Source organism: Oreochromis aureus, linkage group 6, assembly GCF_013358895.1.
Source record: "Oreochromis aureus strain Israel breed Guangdong linkage group 6, ZZ_aureus, whole genome shotgun sequence".
Taxonomy (NCBI): domain Eukaryota; kingdom Metazoa; phylum Chordata; class Actinopteri; order Cichliformes; family Cichlidae; genus Oreochromis; species Oreochromis aureus.
The window spans coordinates 30,715,109-30,732,589 of NC_052947.1; the positions used below are offsets into that span (position 1 = coordinate 30,715,109).

The 17,481-nt window shown below is 38.1% G+C and overlaps 1 protein-coding gene across 3 annotated transcripts; it reads left to right on the plus strand.

The window, feature by feature from the left end:
- The first annotated feature begins 84 nt into the window (after positions 1-84).
- On the plus strand, positions 85-17,429 carry cusr (Copper-only SOD repeat protein). 3 transcript variants are annotated; one of them, XM_039613916.1, is made up of 11 exons: positions 85-176; positions 7,278-7,331; positions 8,884-10,948; positions 11,464-11,563; positions 12,923-12,997; positions 13,175-13,279; positions 14,081-14,213; positions 14,334-14,448; positions 14,678-14,802; positions 16,523-16,603; positions 16,850-17,429. In XM_039613916.1, the coding sequence occupies exons 2-11, from the start codon at positions 7,292-7,294 to the stop codon at positions 16,963-16,965; spliced, it is 2,955 nt and encodes a 984-aa protein (XP_039469850.1). In that variant the 5' UTR covers positions 85-176; positions 7,278-7,291; the 3' UTR covers positions 16,966-17,429. The 3 variants fall into 3 exon arrangements, with proteins under 3 accessions (XP_039469850.1, XP_031583323.2, XP_031583322.2); XM_031727463.2 differs by lacking the exon at positions 85-176 and having other exon boundaries at positions 7,127-7,331; positions 16,523-16,604; positions 16,875-17,429; XM_031727462.2 differs by lacking the exon at positions 85-176 and having other exon boundaries at positions 7,127-7,331.
- The last annotated feature ends 52 nt before the right edge of the window (positions 17,430-17,481 follow it).

Below are 17,481 nucleotides of genomic sequence, written 5' to 3' on the forward strand. Positions count from 1 at the left end.
GCCGGCTGAAGCGGAAACACGACATCAGCTCACAATATAGCAGGAAGTGACATCTCGTGCGCTGAAGTAGGCAGTGCATTTTTTTGCAAATCCCTCGCAGGAGACTGAGCGCACGTGATCTAGGCGTGCTGTTGTTGACGTGTAGTATTTATATTTTGACCTGATTCAACCAGAAGGTGAATATAAAACGCTGTTTCACAGTTCACGGTTTAATCACATAAACATTAGTTTTAAAATAGATTTTGAACGTTTAAATAGGCTGTGAGTGCCTGTAGATTATTCGCATGCTGCATGCATACTACATTAACAAATTAAATGTCTCTTGGGAATACTGTTACATGTAGGCGTAACTTATTTGCTCTTTATTGTGTGTAGGATATACTTAAATGGTACTGTTCTGTAATGTTAAGCTTGCCTTTGGCACTCTGCGTGGAGCTGTTTAAGTTATCGTGATAGTTGATGATGATGATGATGTGTACTTGGGTTTAGAGTACCGCACAGCAAGCAAGTCCTAAGTTTGTATCCGCTAGCCGGAGTTCGCATGTTTTCCTCCTCCCAAAGTCCAAAGATATGCTTGGAGTTAGTTTAACTGGTGATTCTTAATTAGCTATAGGTGTCTGTCTCTCTGTGTGTCTGATGTATGGGATGAAAACTTATTCAGCAAACAGTAACCTCAGCAGAAAAAAACACATAACTCATGCTACGCTGACTCCATCTACTGGTAAAATCAATGTAAAACAACTGCTCCCAATTTTACCCGCATGAGCACACACACACACACACACACACACACACATACAAACAACAAAGGCCACTCTTCATTTCTTTCTAGACAAAAAGCAAAAAGGATTAAATGAATTAATTATCTTTTTGTCATTTTATATAGTAGGATGGAATTTTGGTTTGGTTCTCTCATTGCACGACAGCAGTTTAGAATAGAATAGAATAGCTTTTTATTGTCACTGTTACAAGAACAATGAAAGGCAGTTTGGCATCTCTCCATGTGTGTGAAGTACACAATAGCGTAAGTATTTACACAATAACAGACAAATTTACATTTACACAAGAAAGATATGTACAAGTTATACATACACCTGCAAACATACACGCACATACATACATATATGTATATATACATATATGCATCCATACATACATACACACACACTTACATCTATATGCATACACATACATGCCATCTAACTAGCAGGTGCATTGAGAGGTGCAGTGTGATCAGCGATATTGCACATTAAGTGTGTGGGGGGGATGATATTGCACATTGAGTGGGCGGGTGCTGTTGCAACTATACTAAATAAGGTTATAATAAATACAGTTTAAAGAGGTAGGAATGTTGGTTGCATTGAAGTATAAACAGAAATACGATTTATAAATAAGGTGTAATGTCCATGAGTGTTGGCAGTGCAGTTATCCTCCAATTAGGGTGGAGGTAGGGCATGTTTGACAGCCTGTGGGTAAAAACTTCTGTTGAGTCTGTTTGTCTTTGACCTGATGGACCTGTAGCGTTTACCTGAGGGAAGGGGGGGAAAAGTGAGTGTCCAGGGTGTGAGGGGTATTTGATGATGATGCTGGCTTTCTGCTGAAGTCTGCCAGTATAGATGTCTCTGAGCTTTAACCTGGCGTGCCTCTTTGTAGACTTGTTGGTCTCCTGATTTGAAGGCGCTGTCACGTGCTCTTAGTAGGGCTCTCACCTCACTGTGGAGCCATGGCTTCTGGTTCGGGAACACTTTAACAGTCTTTGTTGTTGTTACACTCTCAGTACAGAAGCTGATGTTTGAGAGTACGGCAGATGTGTGGCCCTCCAAGTCTGATCCTTCTGCAAATACACTCCAATTCGTGTTATCAAAACAGTCTTGTAGGGCCGTGGTGGCTTCCACGGTCCACACTCTTACTGATTTTTCAGATGGTTTTTGTCTTTGAATTAGAGGTTTATAAGCAGGGATCAAGGACAGAGAGAGATGATCAGAGAGTCCGAGATGAGGCAGGGGGGTGGCCTTGTAAGCATCTGGGATGTTGGTGTAGACCTGGTCTAGTGTGTTGTTTTCCCTTGTCGGAAAGCTCACGTTTTTAAAGAATCCAGGCAGGACAGATTTCAGGTTTGCGTGGTTAAAATCCCCTGCCACGATCACAGCGCAGTGCGAGTGCGTTGTTAGCTGTTTATTAGTGGAGCGCTGGAGTAGCTCCATGGCTGACTTAGCATTAGCTTGCGGCGGCACATAAACTGCTATTATTGTGATCACTGTGAGCTCTCTCGGCAAGTAGAAGGGTCTACACTGAACCATCATGTATTATTATAACTAGAATGAATAAAATATTTTTTAAATTAACTTTTGGCCAAAGGCCTGAATCACATGAGGTACAGGTTCCAGTTTGACTTGTATTTCGCTGCATGTCTCTTCATGCTGTCTCTCTCCCTCTTTCTACTGTTCACTGCTACAGAATAAAGGTAAAAAAAAAATTAAAAAAAAGCCCAAAGAGAAAAAATAATCAAAAAAATAAAACCTAACAGCACCAACAGAGGAGAAAAACATCATAATCATTCCTAGTTTAGCCGGTGTAAAGTGTCATTAGCTAAGTATAATGTTTTCAGTGCCAATTTGTATGTTCAACAACTGCATTTTCCAAATGTCAGAATTCAATTTTACATTATCTATCTATGCATCTAAGCAAATTTTAAGCATGTACTACGGCAACATGCAAAACTGAGGAACAGTCCAGCCTTTATTTCCTCTACGATGGACTACCTCTACAAAGATGTCGCTTTCTATCATTCTCCTCCAGTCAGACCCGTTTGCTGCCCAGAAACTTCCATATTTATTTCCACCTTAAGTGGGATCTAAGCTTTAAAGATTACTCTCAATTCCTCAAATGCAGAAACATTTTTCTTGTGCTGGGGACAGCCATAAGTCATATGATATAGTTTCACTTTTTCATGCCATCAATCCAAATAGGATACTTACATTCAGAGTACAGAATGGACCTCCATGTCAAAAATGTTTCTCATGTGTGTTTAAGAAAAAACACGGTGAAAACATGCAAAGTTTTGGGGGTGCAGATGTTAGTAATTTGGAATATTAATTGATCATTGATTCACATAAATGCATTTTGGATATTTAAACACTAGCTCAGTTTTGAAATATTTGGAGAAAAGCTTTAAGAAAAATACATTTCAGTCATAATTTCGATTATGGCATAAGAACGTGGATTACTGAAACTGTTATTAAATCATTCAGAATCCCTGGATTAATGATACAAATAAAAAGCTTTCAAATTAATCTTCATAAGGCATTGAAACGAATGCAAATTAAAAAAAATCATAAGACACTAAGCATGATCCAGTTCTTTGCAGTTGAGTACAGTGATGCTGCACATTGTGTAACCAAAAAAAAAAAAAAAATCTGTTAAGTCATCTAAAGCCATTCGTTGCCAGTCATTGTCATACTAAGCAAAACAACGCTGTATGTCAATCAATCATCATAAAACCACAGTGATACTGAAAGTGACTTTGAGTACCCGTCATACAGGAAGAGTACCCGTCATACAGGAAGTTGGGAGATTGTTTAGAACATGATGGCATTTTACCAGCGTGTTAACAATGGGCTCTATTATGAGAGAATATTTTTGTTAATTTTAAAGGGAATGTTTAAAAATTTGGAGAAGCAAGTGTTGTTGCATAGAAGGGTAAAGAAGGGATGAGTGAAGCCATAATTCCTCCACAATCATCTAAGAAACAATTAGAAAATATGGATGTTACCTAAACGTATTGCTCTCAAAAGTAGTTCTACAAGCTACTGTGTCAGGGGGCAGATTTTTGCACATGGTACTTCTGATTTTATAATTATATGATATTTATTTATTTAATATAAATACATTTAGTGTTTTGTAGTTTATCTGAAGTTGTATTGATGTAATTTTAACACCTGCTAAGGTGTTATAATTTTTTTTTTTTTTAAATTTATTTTAGCGTATGATGGTCACAACTGGGCAATGTTCATGTTTTCAGAAAATTCAGGTTAGTCACGACAATGCTTTACAGAAATTATCTAATTTCCTCCAAAAGCATAATCAGTGTTAATAATTTCTATTTGTGTCAGAATTTGAGCATTTTTGAGTGAGGAATGATGTTTTAATATTAATGTTCCTTACAACAACATGTCAGTGAGTATCTGATCTTCAACACAGAACTGTTTCTGGACTGAAAAAACTTCATATACTCTTCAAAAGTTCTTTATAATTAAAAAACAAAAAAACAAGTATAGTTGTTGCAGTCAAGTGAGAGGAGAGATATAGAGAATCCTTCTTTATTCTGGCTATTCTAACTTGTTACTGCACTCTCATCCATCCTCTGCTGCTATGACAGTAACTGCTATGACTGCCCTCTTTCCGTTTTCCCTATATTTAGTAGCCATTATTTATTTTATTCATGTGTGTGTGAGTGTGACAAACCTGTGTATAAAGGACAAAGCCATGTCGTGATTCAAGCCTTTGCTGCAATCAGTGACCAAAGCAAGCCAAGTGAACCTCTTCAAAGGCCCTCCAGTACACGAAAGAGCTCATGGCCTGCCACATCGGGGTACCATTCTTAGGCGATGTTGCCATTTTATTTTATTTTGTTTCTCAAGTCTGTCAAAAAAGAACTAATCTATCTTGGAATTATAAACATAATCAAAGATCTGTGGCATCAAGAAATATTTAACTGTGAGGTTCCTCTGCAGGCCTGCGGCTCACCTCATCCTTCCATAAACTGACAAAGTGTGAATGTAACACAACATAAATTTCTTCAGACCTGCATGTTTTTGCCTGCTTAAAATCATAGTTCTGGCTGAAATTGTTTATTTTTATAATAACAGACTTTTTAAACAAGATATGGTATAAGTTGGAGATATTATATGTGGAGAACCTAGAAATTTTAATTTGCAACATTCCTACATGTAATCCATGCTTCCTTTTTTGCATGTTCAAACTAAGTCTTATGAACTTTGCGGTTTCAATTTACAATTGAAAAATACTCTACATAACAGCCTGTACTCCCATTAGAACATATCCATCCCAGATTTCTTAATAGTCTGGTTCTAACGTTCATGGCTACCTCCAGTAATTTCATGACCACCAGCTAAATGATCCGAAGTGACTTTGTTTCATTGGGACACCGGATCAGGCTTGCAAAAATAATTTTTCCAACATGTGGTGCAAGAAAACACGTGAGCTCTGACGTGGATGAACACTGTGGCCAAATATAAAGCATTGTTTGATGTATGACAGTAAATTCATGTTAACCATCCAAATTTACATAGCAGTCATCCATCATCATCCACCTAGAGTAATTTATGAATGAGGTGTGAATAATGTAGGCTCAGTTGCTTAACTGCTGGCTTAATCAATTATAGCTTTAAAAACATATCTAAAGCAGGCTTGACTTGCTTTGTGTCATTGAGATGTTTCCTCATGCCATCATATGCACGTAACAATGAACTCTCAGAGTGATTGCAAAGTCATTTTCACGTTAGTGCCAGATCCTGTACATCCATGTGACACCACATGTTTTTAGAGGTATCTGAGTGCTTCTTGGAAATTTACCTTTGGAAATGTTAGCTTCCGTGTGTTTAATTTAGAAATTAACATTTCTGTGTGTGTACAAATATTAAGGTGTGTAGAACAGATAAAATTAGGTAACGTTCATGTAAAGTAGTTGTTAGAAGCAAAAAGTCTTTTTTTTAAGATCATTTCTATCTGTCAGTGACACAAGTGAGCATATTTGCTCTCAAAGCTTTATCCATGTTTTGTAGCACGTCTTATGAATCTGAAGTGCTTTGAGTGGGAAACCATGGCCTAATCCAAACCATAACACTATGATTCTGCTTGCTTCAAAATGATCATCTTTTACACATAACTGGGGAGCTATTTGTGGCATATGTTTTAATCATGTCCATCATGGCCTTTTGCAGTTAAGACAGCTTCTTCACACAGAAGTAAATGGAGCTAACTGAGAGGAAAGATACAGATTACTTTTTTATTTATTCAAGTTCTTCTAATATATTATTTCACTCTCCTTCTTCTTCCGCAGTTCTGTGGGGAAGTTCACCTTACTCTGCGTATACTGCAACTAACAATACCATGACTTTTTTCCAGTTGCCTATATTGAGCTACGATTACCTATTCTCTGCATGCGAATCCATGTGCAAATGACACGCCTGTGTGTACAGTATGAGCGGAGAGTGGAACAGAACCACGTTGTGATTCAGGTCTCTGTTGCAATCAGTGATTTAAACAAGCAAAGAGACTGACCAAAACCACTTCAAAGGCCCTAAAATACATATTTAAAGAGTTACATAGTGTAACAGTTTACAGTGATGGGCCATTCAGCTGCTATTTTTAAATAAAGTTGCTATTTTCTGCTATTCAGTTTTTCCCCTGAACTTTGTCAGAGTAGCAGTTTTGGTTTTTGTATACTTTTTAAGAAGAAAAAGGGAAGAGGTAGAAATAAGGTGCAAAAGGGGAATTTTAAAGAAAAAATGTGGAAGCAGTAGCGTGTTCAAAGAGCTGTTGTTCTCATTTAAGATTAGACTTCAAAGTTTCTCTGTGAGTTTAACGTTGGGCACTTTAAACTTCCTTTGTTCTTGCTCAAGTTATTCACATCACGATAAAAAAAAAAAAACAGTTAAAAACATAAAACAAAACTGCTTAACCTCCTGCATTTTTTTGTTTTCTTTCATTCTGCATTTATTTGTTATGATTTTAGGTAGAGACATTAAAAAATGTTATGGTGCATGCTACGAAGAGCAACGTGTAATGGATCCTGTGACTAAGAGACTTTCAACTCAGTCCACAATGAAAGATTATTATTTTAAGTCTCAAAAAAAGTTCTTGAGCTTACTATTGTATTTTGAAATACATTAGTAAGGCCATTAAGTACTTTCCAACGCCTGTATTTATGCTTGAAATGAACATCATCAAGTGAGCCGCCTCCAACCATCCTACCAGACATCCCTCCCCTACCCACATGCACGAGGCACTGTTCCCTACATGAGGACCAATCAGAGGCTGGGAGAGCACAGACTGCAGCTTATAAACAGAAGTGCAAGGGAGGCTGCATGCTTTTGAGAACCAGTCACATATGACAGACTCTTAGAAAGCACACCTACACATATACCAAGAGTCTGTCCATTAATTTACCATTGCTGAACTTCTTCTGCTGTGACTTACCTTTTTTTCCCCCCAAACCTGCACTTTCAATATTTTCTGTTTATTGTGTGTTTTAGACACATCTGACAACATGTCCCTTCTCAGGGCTACTCTGCTGGTTTTTTTGCTTGGTGAGTAATTTTTAATCTTCTTCTTATCCAGTTAGGCCAAAATGGCTTTACGAATGATTTATGTATTGAGCAACCTAGTGTTTATTTTAACTCATGTTTAATGAATCTGCACATTGTATTCTTATGAGTGTTTTTCAAAGAAAGGTGTTGCGTTAGAAGTACGTTGCAAAATAGTTATCATTTAACAGCAACTGTTTGTAATGATTAATTTAAGTCAGTATCCAGTAGATATCTGAGCTGCTCAAGATCAAAGCTTAGTATGCTGCATCTCTTACAGGGGATGTTAAAGTGAAACTCTGACTGCTTGAAACTAGTTATGAAATTTTCCATTAGAAATCTACATACATTACTCATACATATTTGTTAACCATATTCCCCATTTATCACTTGCTTTATTTTCAAAAGAAAATCAGGCTTATTACAAGATGTTTGTCACAGCAGGATGGTGATCCAGACAAAAAGATTACCTACTTATGGTGTAAGGTGTTTAATGCATATTTAGAGGGTTTGCAAAAAGACCCCAATCTGTTGTTGCTCTGGTATATCAACACTTACACCTTAAAACTAACTAGTTATGGTACAGTTAATGTAAGATTTTACCACTTCAATCTAAATAATGGGAGATTTTCTACTCACTTGAAGCTTTGTTTTTACACCAAAGTTCCACCTTTAGTTTTTTGCCATTACACTCATAGATATAAAATTAATAAAGAGGGTGATTTTGTTTTGTTGTGAATCAATATAGTGTCATTTTAAAATTAGAATTAAATGGAAATCAAAATAGGGCTACTAGAAGGTATTTCATACCAGGCCACCACATTGTAAAAGTAGAATTTCCACTTTTTACTCTCTGAATAACACTAAAGAAATGAAAGCTGGTGGTAACAGATAATCGGGAACAGAAACTCAAATGTGAACCAGTGTTTCTACCTTATGCACACCAACCTATAAACACTTTATCAAGCAGTTCTCTACTATATGGTAAAAATGTTGCTACAAATGGAATATAAAATTTGTTCTACATATTAAGCAAATGTTATGTTCCCAACAAAATTATCTACCCATATTTTTCATTTTTTTTCATACCCTTGTCAGACAATCTGGCCTTAAGTGGAATATTCGTTTCTGTCTAATGCACATACAGAACAAGTGTGATGTTTTTATAGTATGACAAAATGTGAGAGTGTGAAAGGTCAGCGTGGCGGACACATGTTTATAGTCAACAACTGAATTTGTGTTCGAATTTGTAATAGAAGAGGGAGCTTTTATCCAAGGTTGTTTTCTGTAAGACATGAATGAAAAATCTTCTGCTACTTTGGAAATCAGATGCGGCCCAGTCTACAGTTCAGAAAAGACCGATTAGAAACTTGACTTCTTAGTATATTAAATAATCAACTTCTTGGTCGTGTCAAGGTTGAAATATGTCTTGAGGGGATTTCTTTTTTAATCCTTTTTTAAGTTTTTAAGGATATTTGTACTGTTTTTTCAGTGCTTTGCATTGACAGGTGTAGTAATGCCACGGCAATTGGCTCCCCCTTGTCTTCTTTTTCAGATTCCATTTCCTGTGTTCAGTTTTTGGCACCTTTGAACATGGGAGGAGTCATTGGGATGGTGGAGTTTAACTCAACCTCTCAAATGGCCACTGTCAGCGTGTCTGGGGCTGGATCCTGTGGTTCAGTAAACATTTCCCTCAGCGAGTTTCCCGTCATGTATGGCCACTTTGCTCAGCCCTGTTCTGAACAAAATATCGGCTCCAGCATCTTCACTTTTACGGCTGATCTTGCCTCAAATTCTAACATCAATGTGTCCAGCCTCTTTGCGCAAAGACCAAACCTTGATGACTTCTCACTGTCGTTGCAAACGTGTAACGCAACTAAAGTATGCACAGTTGTAAGTCAAGGTCAGACCCTCGGAACTAGTCAGGCCAGGTTCTATGGGCCCATCGCGGGTAACGTTTATATCCGTTATAACATGGATAATGCCAGCTCCAGGGTTCTTGCAGATCTTGTGACAATTGGTCAAGTTAATGCCTCACAAACAAATGTCACTCTCTATAGAGCTACAAGTACTGCTGCAAACTGTGATATTCTACTTGGAAACTTAGATACTGCATCTTTGACCTCTCTGGGTTCCATAAAGGTCGGGACCCCTATGCAGCTCCAGAAATCCCGTCTGGACCTCAGTAGCTTCCAAACCACAAATGGGTTTCTTTTCCTTAAGGTGGGGTCAAGTTTCAGGTGTGCTCAGATCTATAATGTGGCAGTGAAACAGGTTAGAGCTGATGTGAACATGAATGGGATCAAAGGATACTTCAGTTTTCGTCAGGCTTCCCCTTTTGATCTCACACTGTTGAGTGTCAATCTGACCAATTTACAGAGCAAAGTTGCCTTTTACCATGTCCACTATTTTCCTGTCAGGTCATTAACAAACCGGTGTTCAAATGATAGTATAGGTGACCACTGGAATCCATTTAGTTTGAACAGAAGTAGCCCAACTTACCCAAAAGGCCCAGGGTCAACACATGACATGTATGAGGCGGGTGACCTCAGTGCCAAGCACGGGAACATCTCAGGCAAAAATATGGTGGACATGACATTCACAGACTTCAATCTTCCCCTTTTTGGAAAGAACAGCATTGTAGGTCGCTCAGTTGTCATTCACCAACCAAATGGTTCGAGGTATGTTTGCACGAGTATCAGTTATCCTGGCGAGATAATTGTAGGCAGAGCCATATTTTCAAGCCCTGTGGTTGGTGAGGTCTGGTTCACACAGCTGGTGAACAACCCCCTCTCTGATGTATCCATCTTTGTGAATTTGGCATACGGAAATCCTACAACACCAACCAAAAACCACAACTGGCATGTTCACGTCTACCCCATCAGCTCAGAGAGGGATGATGATCAAGGCCGCTGTACCACAACAGGAGGTCATTGGAACCCCTTCAACGTCAGCATCGATGCCAGCTATTCCCTCAACTGTAACCCATCTGGTCCCCTATCCTGTGAGGTGGGAGACCTCGCCAGCAAACACAGTACCATTGATCTTGGAACCACGTTAACGGTAGTGGCAGCAAAATACTTCTTCACTGATGTCACCTCCTGGGTGCCCAAGCCCGGCATTATTGGCCGTTCTGTGGTCATCCATCAAGCAGAAAGAGGCGGGCCAAGAGTAGCCTGTGCCAATGTCACACTGGTGCAAGTTCCCAAAGCTAGCTTAGGTACATGGTTTGGCCCTGGAGTTTCTGATGGACAAGTGGATTTCTCCCGGGCTGTGCCACAAGGTCCCACAACTATAAATGTTTCCTTAATGAGCCTGAACTCCATAGCTAGTGGTTATCATGTTCACGTGTTGCCCCTCATACCTGGCAGTGCAGAGCCCTGTTCAAATGCAAACATCCAGGGCCACTTCAACCCACTAGCCTGGAACGTATCACAGTCCCCCCCTCCTGGAGTTGGCACTGTGGACCAGTATGAGATGGGAGACATCAGCGGGAAGTTCGGCACGCTTAATGATCAAAACAACTTTGGAGCTGTATACATGGACCCTGACATGTCGATGAATGGACCCTACAGCATATTGGGAAGGTCACTGGTGGTTCACAATGTCAGTGGAGCAAGGTGAGAATGTGTACTTTACTATTTGTGTTCTTAGCAGAGAGAACGAAAGAACATAACACAGCACAAAATTAAGAGGAAAAAAAAATACAATGTCATATACAGGATACCACATCATCGCTTTTCTGAAAATTGTTAGCTAATCTTCTATTTTTAAATACTTGGTATCTGTTGCAAAAAAAGGAAGTGTTTATCTTCTGGGACAACTCCAACAAGTGAAAGGTCGTGTTAGTTGTAAATCCTTATGCAGAATAACCAGATATGTAAGTTGAGAGACCGACTTCTGGCACAGAAACAAAAAGGTGTCAGTCTTTTGAGGACACCAGCGTAAAATGTCGGTTAAGGACATAACTTCCTGTTGTTTTGTGCCATGACAAAGATAACCTTCAGTTAAAGAGAATTACTCAGCAAAATACTTTGTTGAAGATCCTCCTAGATGTCAGAACATGATAGGATTTTCTTACCTTGATTGTGTTTCTCTTTGTTTATGTGTTCTGTTTTGTTTTGTTTTTTTACAGAATTAGGTGTGCCGACATCTTGGCTGATAGACTCACAGATGGTGAATGGGTTATTGCCAAGGCTGTCTTTAATGGTACAGTGACCGGGACAGTTAGACTGGTAAGAATCATTACAGATAAAGTGTTTGGTACTCATCTCATGTTTCTCATCTTCTTTCTTTCTTTTGTTTGGTCTATTAATTTCAATAATTTCTATTTTTCTGTGACTAAATGGTTCCTCACAAAACAATAATGGCTACAAATCTCCGATTTACTGTATGAATAAGTGTTTAACAAGTGAACATATCTGAAGGGAAAAAAAACAAAACCATGCAATTATGTGTTGCAACAAATGTAAAAAAAAAAAATCAGTTTGATGTTTGATATTGGACAATCAATTGCCATCTAATCAGACCAGTTAGGGAGTGTGTACTACACTCATTTAACACTGCATTCCTTTGGATTACTAATGGCTTCAAGATGAGGTGAGGCACATGTAATTTTAATCTCATGAGCTCCCTTCTTTTGGATTTTACATTTTAACAAAAGGTTTTACATTTCTAATCTTTAGCTCACACTGATACTGACTCAAATGACATCACAGGCAGGATTTCCCACAGAGGATTAAACTTTTTTTCTCCAGTTTCTCTGTAAAAACAAAAAAGGCTGAAATGTAAAAACATGTATTCCTTCTTTTAGAAAGACAGCAGCTTTTCTTATCTACATCTATACACCACATCTAAAGCAGTGTATTTAACTGCTACCTACTTATAAAAGGTTGCTAATCTTACTAGCAGTGTGTAAAATACTGTATCAAGACCAGTTTGAAAGAGGAAAAAAAAGAAGTTATAATTGAATGAGATGAGTGAATGAGTCGTGGTATAATATATCTGATAGCCTAAGAGCAGAACAATTGTTTCTTTATCATTGCTAACTTATTTGGAGCCAAGCTGCCACAAAAACATGACAGTGTATTTCTGCTGCACTGGACAGAATTCATTATGCCTACGATGGCTTGCACCAGGAAGCAAAAGGAAGAGGGGACGAGAGCATTAGCTTAGCATCTATCCGCTGGCTAATGGTACGTGCGGTTTCACCAAACTAAAAAGCTCACCAAGGGAACAGCTGTCTCTGGCAGCTGCCCTCCAGAGGCCCCATACTGAGCTCTGCACTACACTAATGGAGAGAAGAGATTGTAGTATCTCTAAACAGCCTATATGATTAAAGAGAAGTAGGCAGTTTGAGTAATCAGTGTTGTTCTTCAACAAAGCAGAGTGGTTTCATTGTGAATCAAAAGAAAAATGAAATGAAATGTGAAAGTGTGAAATGCCTTTACACTAAAAGGTGGACAGCAATATCCACAAATCTATACTCGGTTCATTTTAACGGCATTCATGTTTCACCAAAGCAAGTGTTTAATTGTGATTGAACTATGAGATTCCTTCTTTCTAATTGAAGCACTTTGTTTCTCTCATCCCAGCGACAGCAGGTGTTCCTCGATGGGAGCAGCAGCGATGTTACTCTGGAGGTGAACCTTAAGTCATCTGCAGGGGAAGTAAGTACAGCTTTATATAATCTACATGCATGCAACTAAAAAAAAACTTATTGGCCATCATCACAAAACTCAGTGTTCATCTGCCACCCATCAGTGTGAAACTCTCTTTAAGCCTTTAATAGGATAGATGTGTTGAATGACATCATTCTCACATCTGTATTTTATCCCAAACTGAAGAAATCTACAGCGTCCTTGTTCATCACAACTAATCGGGTTGGCTCCAATGACACCGGGTGCAACAGTGTGGGAGACACATTCAATCCCTTCAACATGACATCGATGGTGAGATCACAATCTTATCTGTGTAAAAAGGATACAAAAACTAAATAAAACAGAAACAACACGCTTAAGAAATGAGAAACTGAAAGGAAAAAAGTGGAAGAAGAAAGGGGTTGGCCAGGTAGTTTGACCTTAAGTTACTTGAAGGAAGTCCAGAAGCGTGTCTGTTTCCTGGCGGTTTGGGGACACATATTGCAATAAGGGGCCAGTCTGAGTCTAATTACAAGTTTCTTTAGTTCCTCAGTTTGAAAACGTGTAATTTCACTGCATTTAAGATTCAAAGGCTGCCCTGAAGATGATCAGTTTAAAGTGTAAATACACTAAAAACTGCACTTATTATCAAAAATAAATCATCTCAATGACCAAATTATTGGCTTATATGAAAAAGATTTTGCAAAGGATCATGCTAAACTTAAACCTGCCTAAACAATTGTAATCCTAACATGATTGACATGTGTGCATCTAATAATCTCTACATGTTTTTCTCCAAATGGTTACATGTGAACATATAATATATGTATAAGACATAATATGAACATTATTGGGACCAGTCATGCAATTGGTCAGTAACTGGAGAATATTGCTAACGTCTCTCTTCCTCTTCCTCCAACTTCATCTCAAATCTAAACACTTGCTAGAGTCCTTTTTGTGTATTTATACTATATACACAACACTAGACTCAGACTCATTGTAGAAAAGGCAGTGTTCAAGTTTTTCCTAACCAGGAACAAAACCAGCTGTGGTTACTGTTCGAAAATTGTGGTAAACGTGCAAATAACTTCTTTCTTTCGCTTCCACTTGCAGAACTCCACCTGTTCTTTAGAAAACCCACTGAGCTGCGTGGTGGGGGAGATATCGGTGAGACACGGCATGGTTAGCCTGACACAGAGACAGTTCTATACTGACAGCATTATTCGCCTCTCCGGAGACAGCACAGGTGAAATGAGTCCCCATATGTGATCAGTGATAACAGCAAATACAAAACTTCAAAATCTCCAAAGAAGTGAGTTTACTTTGTTAAGTCTAATTATTCGTTATGTTTTGTGTCTGTTATTAGTGGTCTTCAGATCTTTAGTGCTGAAGAATGGAGAAAACATCACAGCCTGTGCCAACATCCTCCCTGAATCCCCATCAGCAGCGCAGACGTTTCCCAATGTGACTACATTCAGCCGGTGAGTGTAATTACAACATACTGCATGATGAATACCTTTTCATGTCATCCTAAATCACTCAAGACACTTTAATTGCTTGCTGGAGGCCATTTGTGTAGACGTTCTATAAAACTGTTCTGTAAACAGTGCACTATATAACACTTTCATCAATGCTGTATTAAATAGTTGTTGTTGTAGAGTTCAAGTGTTTGTATGACGTTAAAGTGGATGTCGGTGTCTTTATGTCCAGGTATGACTTCCGAAACAGGGTAGCTGACGTACTGCAAATGAACCTGGCAAGAGTTACTATCCTGCCCACATCTCCTCAATCTGTATCTGGGGGAACATGTCAGCAAGTCAACTTCATGATATCTGGTAAGGCAGAAAAAATGTAATCCAAATTCCATTTTTGGCAACCAAAAAAAAGAACAACACAAATGATGTGAGAAGATGTCATAATGTCAATATTAATACAAATTTTTCAGTGAATATTGATAAAAATTTAAAGTTTATTGAAGAAATACAAGGCACACTACAGTCTCTGGTAGGCTGTAATATCAGACAGTTGTCTTTTAAAGGTGTGTCTTTGGCAAGGTATATTAGGAATTCAAATCTGTCTGTCATGTCTTCTGCTTCATCAGACGATTTGAAATAAAGACAAACTGTAACTTTTCCCCACAGCAATAATGATTATTTTATTATGAACACAGAGAACTTTAGCTGATGTTTTCAAACAGGCTATAAGAGTGATCTACCAGAGCATTTTTACTATTTTGAAAATTTAATTCAAATACTTTGGGTCAATGTGTGTCAGACTCTCCAAGATTGACAATGTCAATCATGGATTAACGTGCTTCTAGCATTTATTTTTGATTTATACCCGACTTGTGTATCGTGAAGGAATTCGGTGTCGCACCAACAGTTACTCGATCCTTAGCCAGAACATGACGGTTGTAAATAAAACGAAATAAGAAGTAATCTGTGGTGCGTTTTATGCAAATGCAGTATAAAGCATTTCCTGGTTGTTATGAATTATCTGGCAATCATGTTTTGCAGGCGTTCCCCTGGAAAGCTAAGCCACACTCTGGGAATTCCTGACATGCGTCTTCTGCTTCATGAGATGATTTAGAATAAAAAAGCTGAAACGCTTTTCCCTGCTTTATTGTGACCACAGAGACATTTAGCTGATGGACAACTATCAAACAGGCCAGCTAATTACCAGGGCACGTTTATTATTTTGAAAATTTAATGAAGATATTTTGGTCCAAATAGCATTGCGTGCTTCAAACAGTCAAACGTCAGACTGCAAATGTACATTTTTAATCATATTTTATTGTAAATATCTGATATATCAAACCTGAGTTATTGTTTGGTTAAGATACATAATACATTTCATATTTTTAGCTGATATTATTTGATATATGTTATAATTTTATAATATATGTATATATTATATATATGAGGGGGCAGTGTGAGTCATATGCTTCTGTCCCCGAGTGTTCCCTTGCTCCTATTATCATGATTAATGTTAGTCTTGTGTGAATGTTACAGCATCCATGTTCAGGTGCTTTAGGCTGGCCAAGCTTTTTGTCAGGACATCAATACAATGAACAATAATGGGTATTGAAAATCTTCAGAAAACCTGGAATAATGAAAAGTAATTTGAGACTGGAGTTGACTGTCTGGGAGTCTCATTTTCTATCCTTTCCTTTGTCCCAGGGAGTAACAGAGGAGAATTTGTAGGCAGCTTTCACACACTATAGCACAGGACAGGCATTTATACTCTCCGAGGTCTCCTAAAAGGTGAAGAGTTTACTATTCCAAAAATTCCGCACAAGGCCACCACTGGATCATTTTTATTAGAATAAAAAGATTAATTTCTTCAACTGGTTTACGGAAATTGCTCGCATGGCATTATTTTCTGATTCAAGCCAAAATATTGAAAGGGCATCCCTTTTGTCAGAGATTCACATTTCATAATAACCCATTGATCCAGCAGTTTCTATGAAGTATAACAAAACAGTGAAGCTCTAAGTATGCTAAGTACATTAGTATATGTGTAAGTAAGCACTGCTACTTTTTCTGTATGTTAAAGGGAATGTGAGCACTGACCTGCTGAGCTCTGTCAAAACCAGTGAGAAAATGGGCGTCTTCAGAGAGTCTGACATATGTACAAGTAAGTGCACACCAGCCCAGCAAATAACCTGAAAACCTGAACTTTAGGAGGTAACAAAAGCAGTGATGAGCAGTCATGCATGACTGCCAACAGTTTCTGCCTGTTCAAGTCTCTTTGTGCTAGTTTTCATCTTTGCTTTTTGCTGTCGGTTGTAAAAATCTAATATTTGCATTCGCAGTTCATGTTTTCAGTGATCATTCTTAGTCATTCAAATAACCTGTGAATGCCTTTCTAATTTCTTATTAGGAAGTACAAGTCCGACTCCAAGTCCAAGTGCAAGTCCAGCCCTCATGCCATGGACTTTTCTTCGTGGCTTGATGTTCGCCTTCGCCTGTCTGCTGCCTTCAGCAACTTATTTATAGCTCGGAGACTCAGCCACACCTTGCACCGTCGGTGGGGTTACACGACCTTAAAAAGATTGTAAATAGAATGTCAAATGGCACAGTGATCATCAAGCGAATAAACACAATCTGTTACATTGACATTTTTTTTCAGTCAATGAAGAATTTCCTTTTTTTCATTACTTTTATAAAAATATAAAATATAAATGTAAAAATAAGCCTTGTTACCTACAATTATTAGGTAACAAGTAAGAGTTTAATGTTTAGAAATTTCTGCAAACTAGATTTTTTTTCTATTTATGTCATTTGGTTTCTTAAATGGGTGGGTGGTTTTATTGTATCTTCTGGCCTCCAGACTTTGTTCTTCATGTATGCACTCTCCAAATATCCATGTGAAATTTTGTGTATATCTTGAAAATTGTGAATAAAATACAATAATGTTTGGATGCCTTGTCAGTTTCCAGAATAAATGTGTTTAAATTGCAGATGCAGTTTTTAGCTGTTCAGTAATTCTGTTAAGATTTGCAAAATAAGATT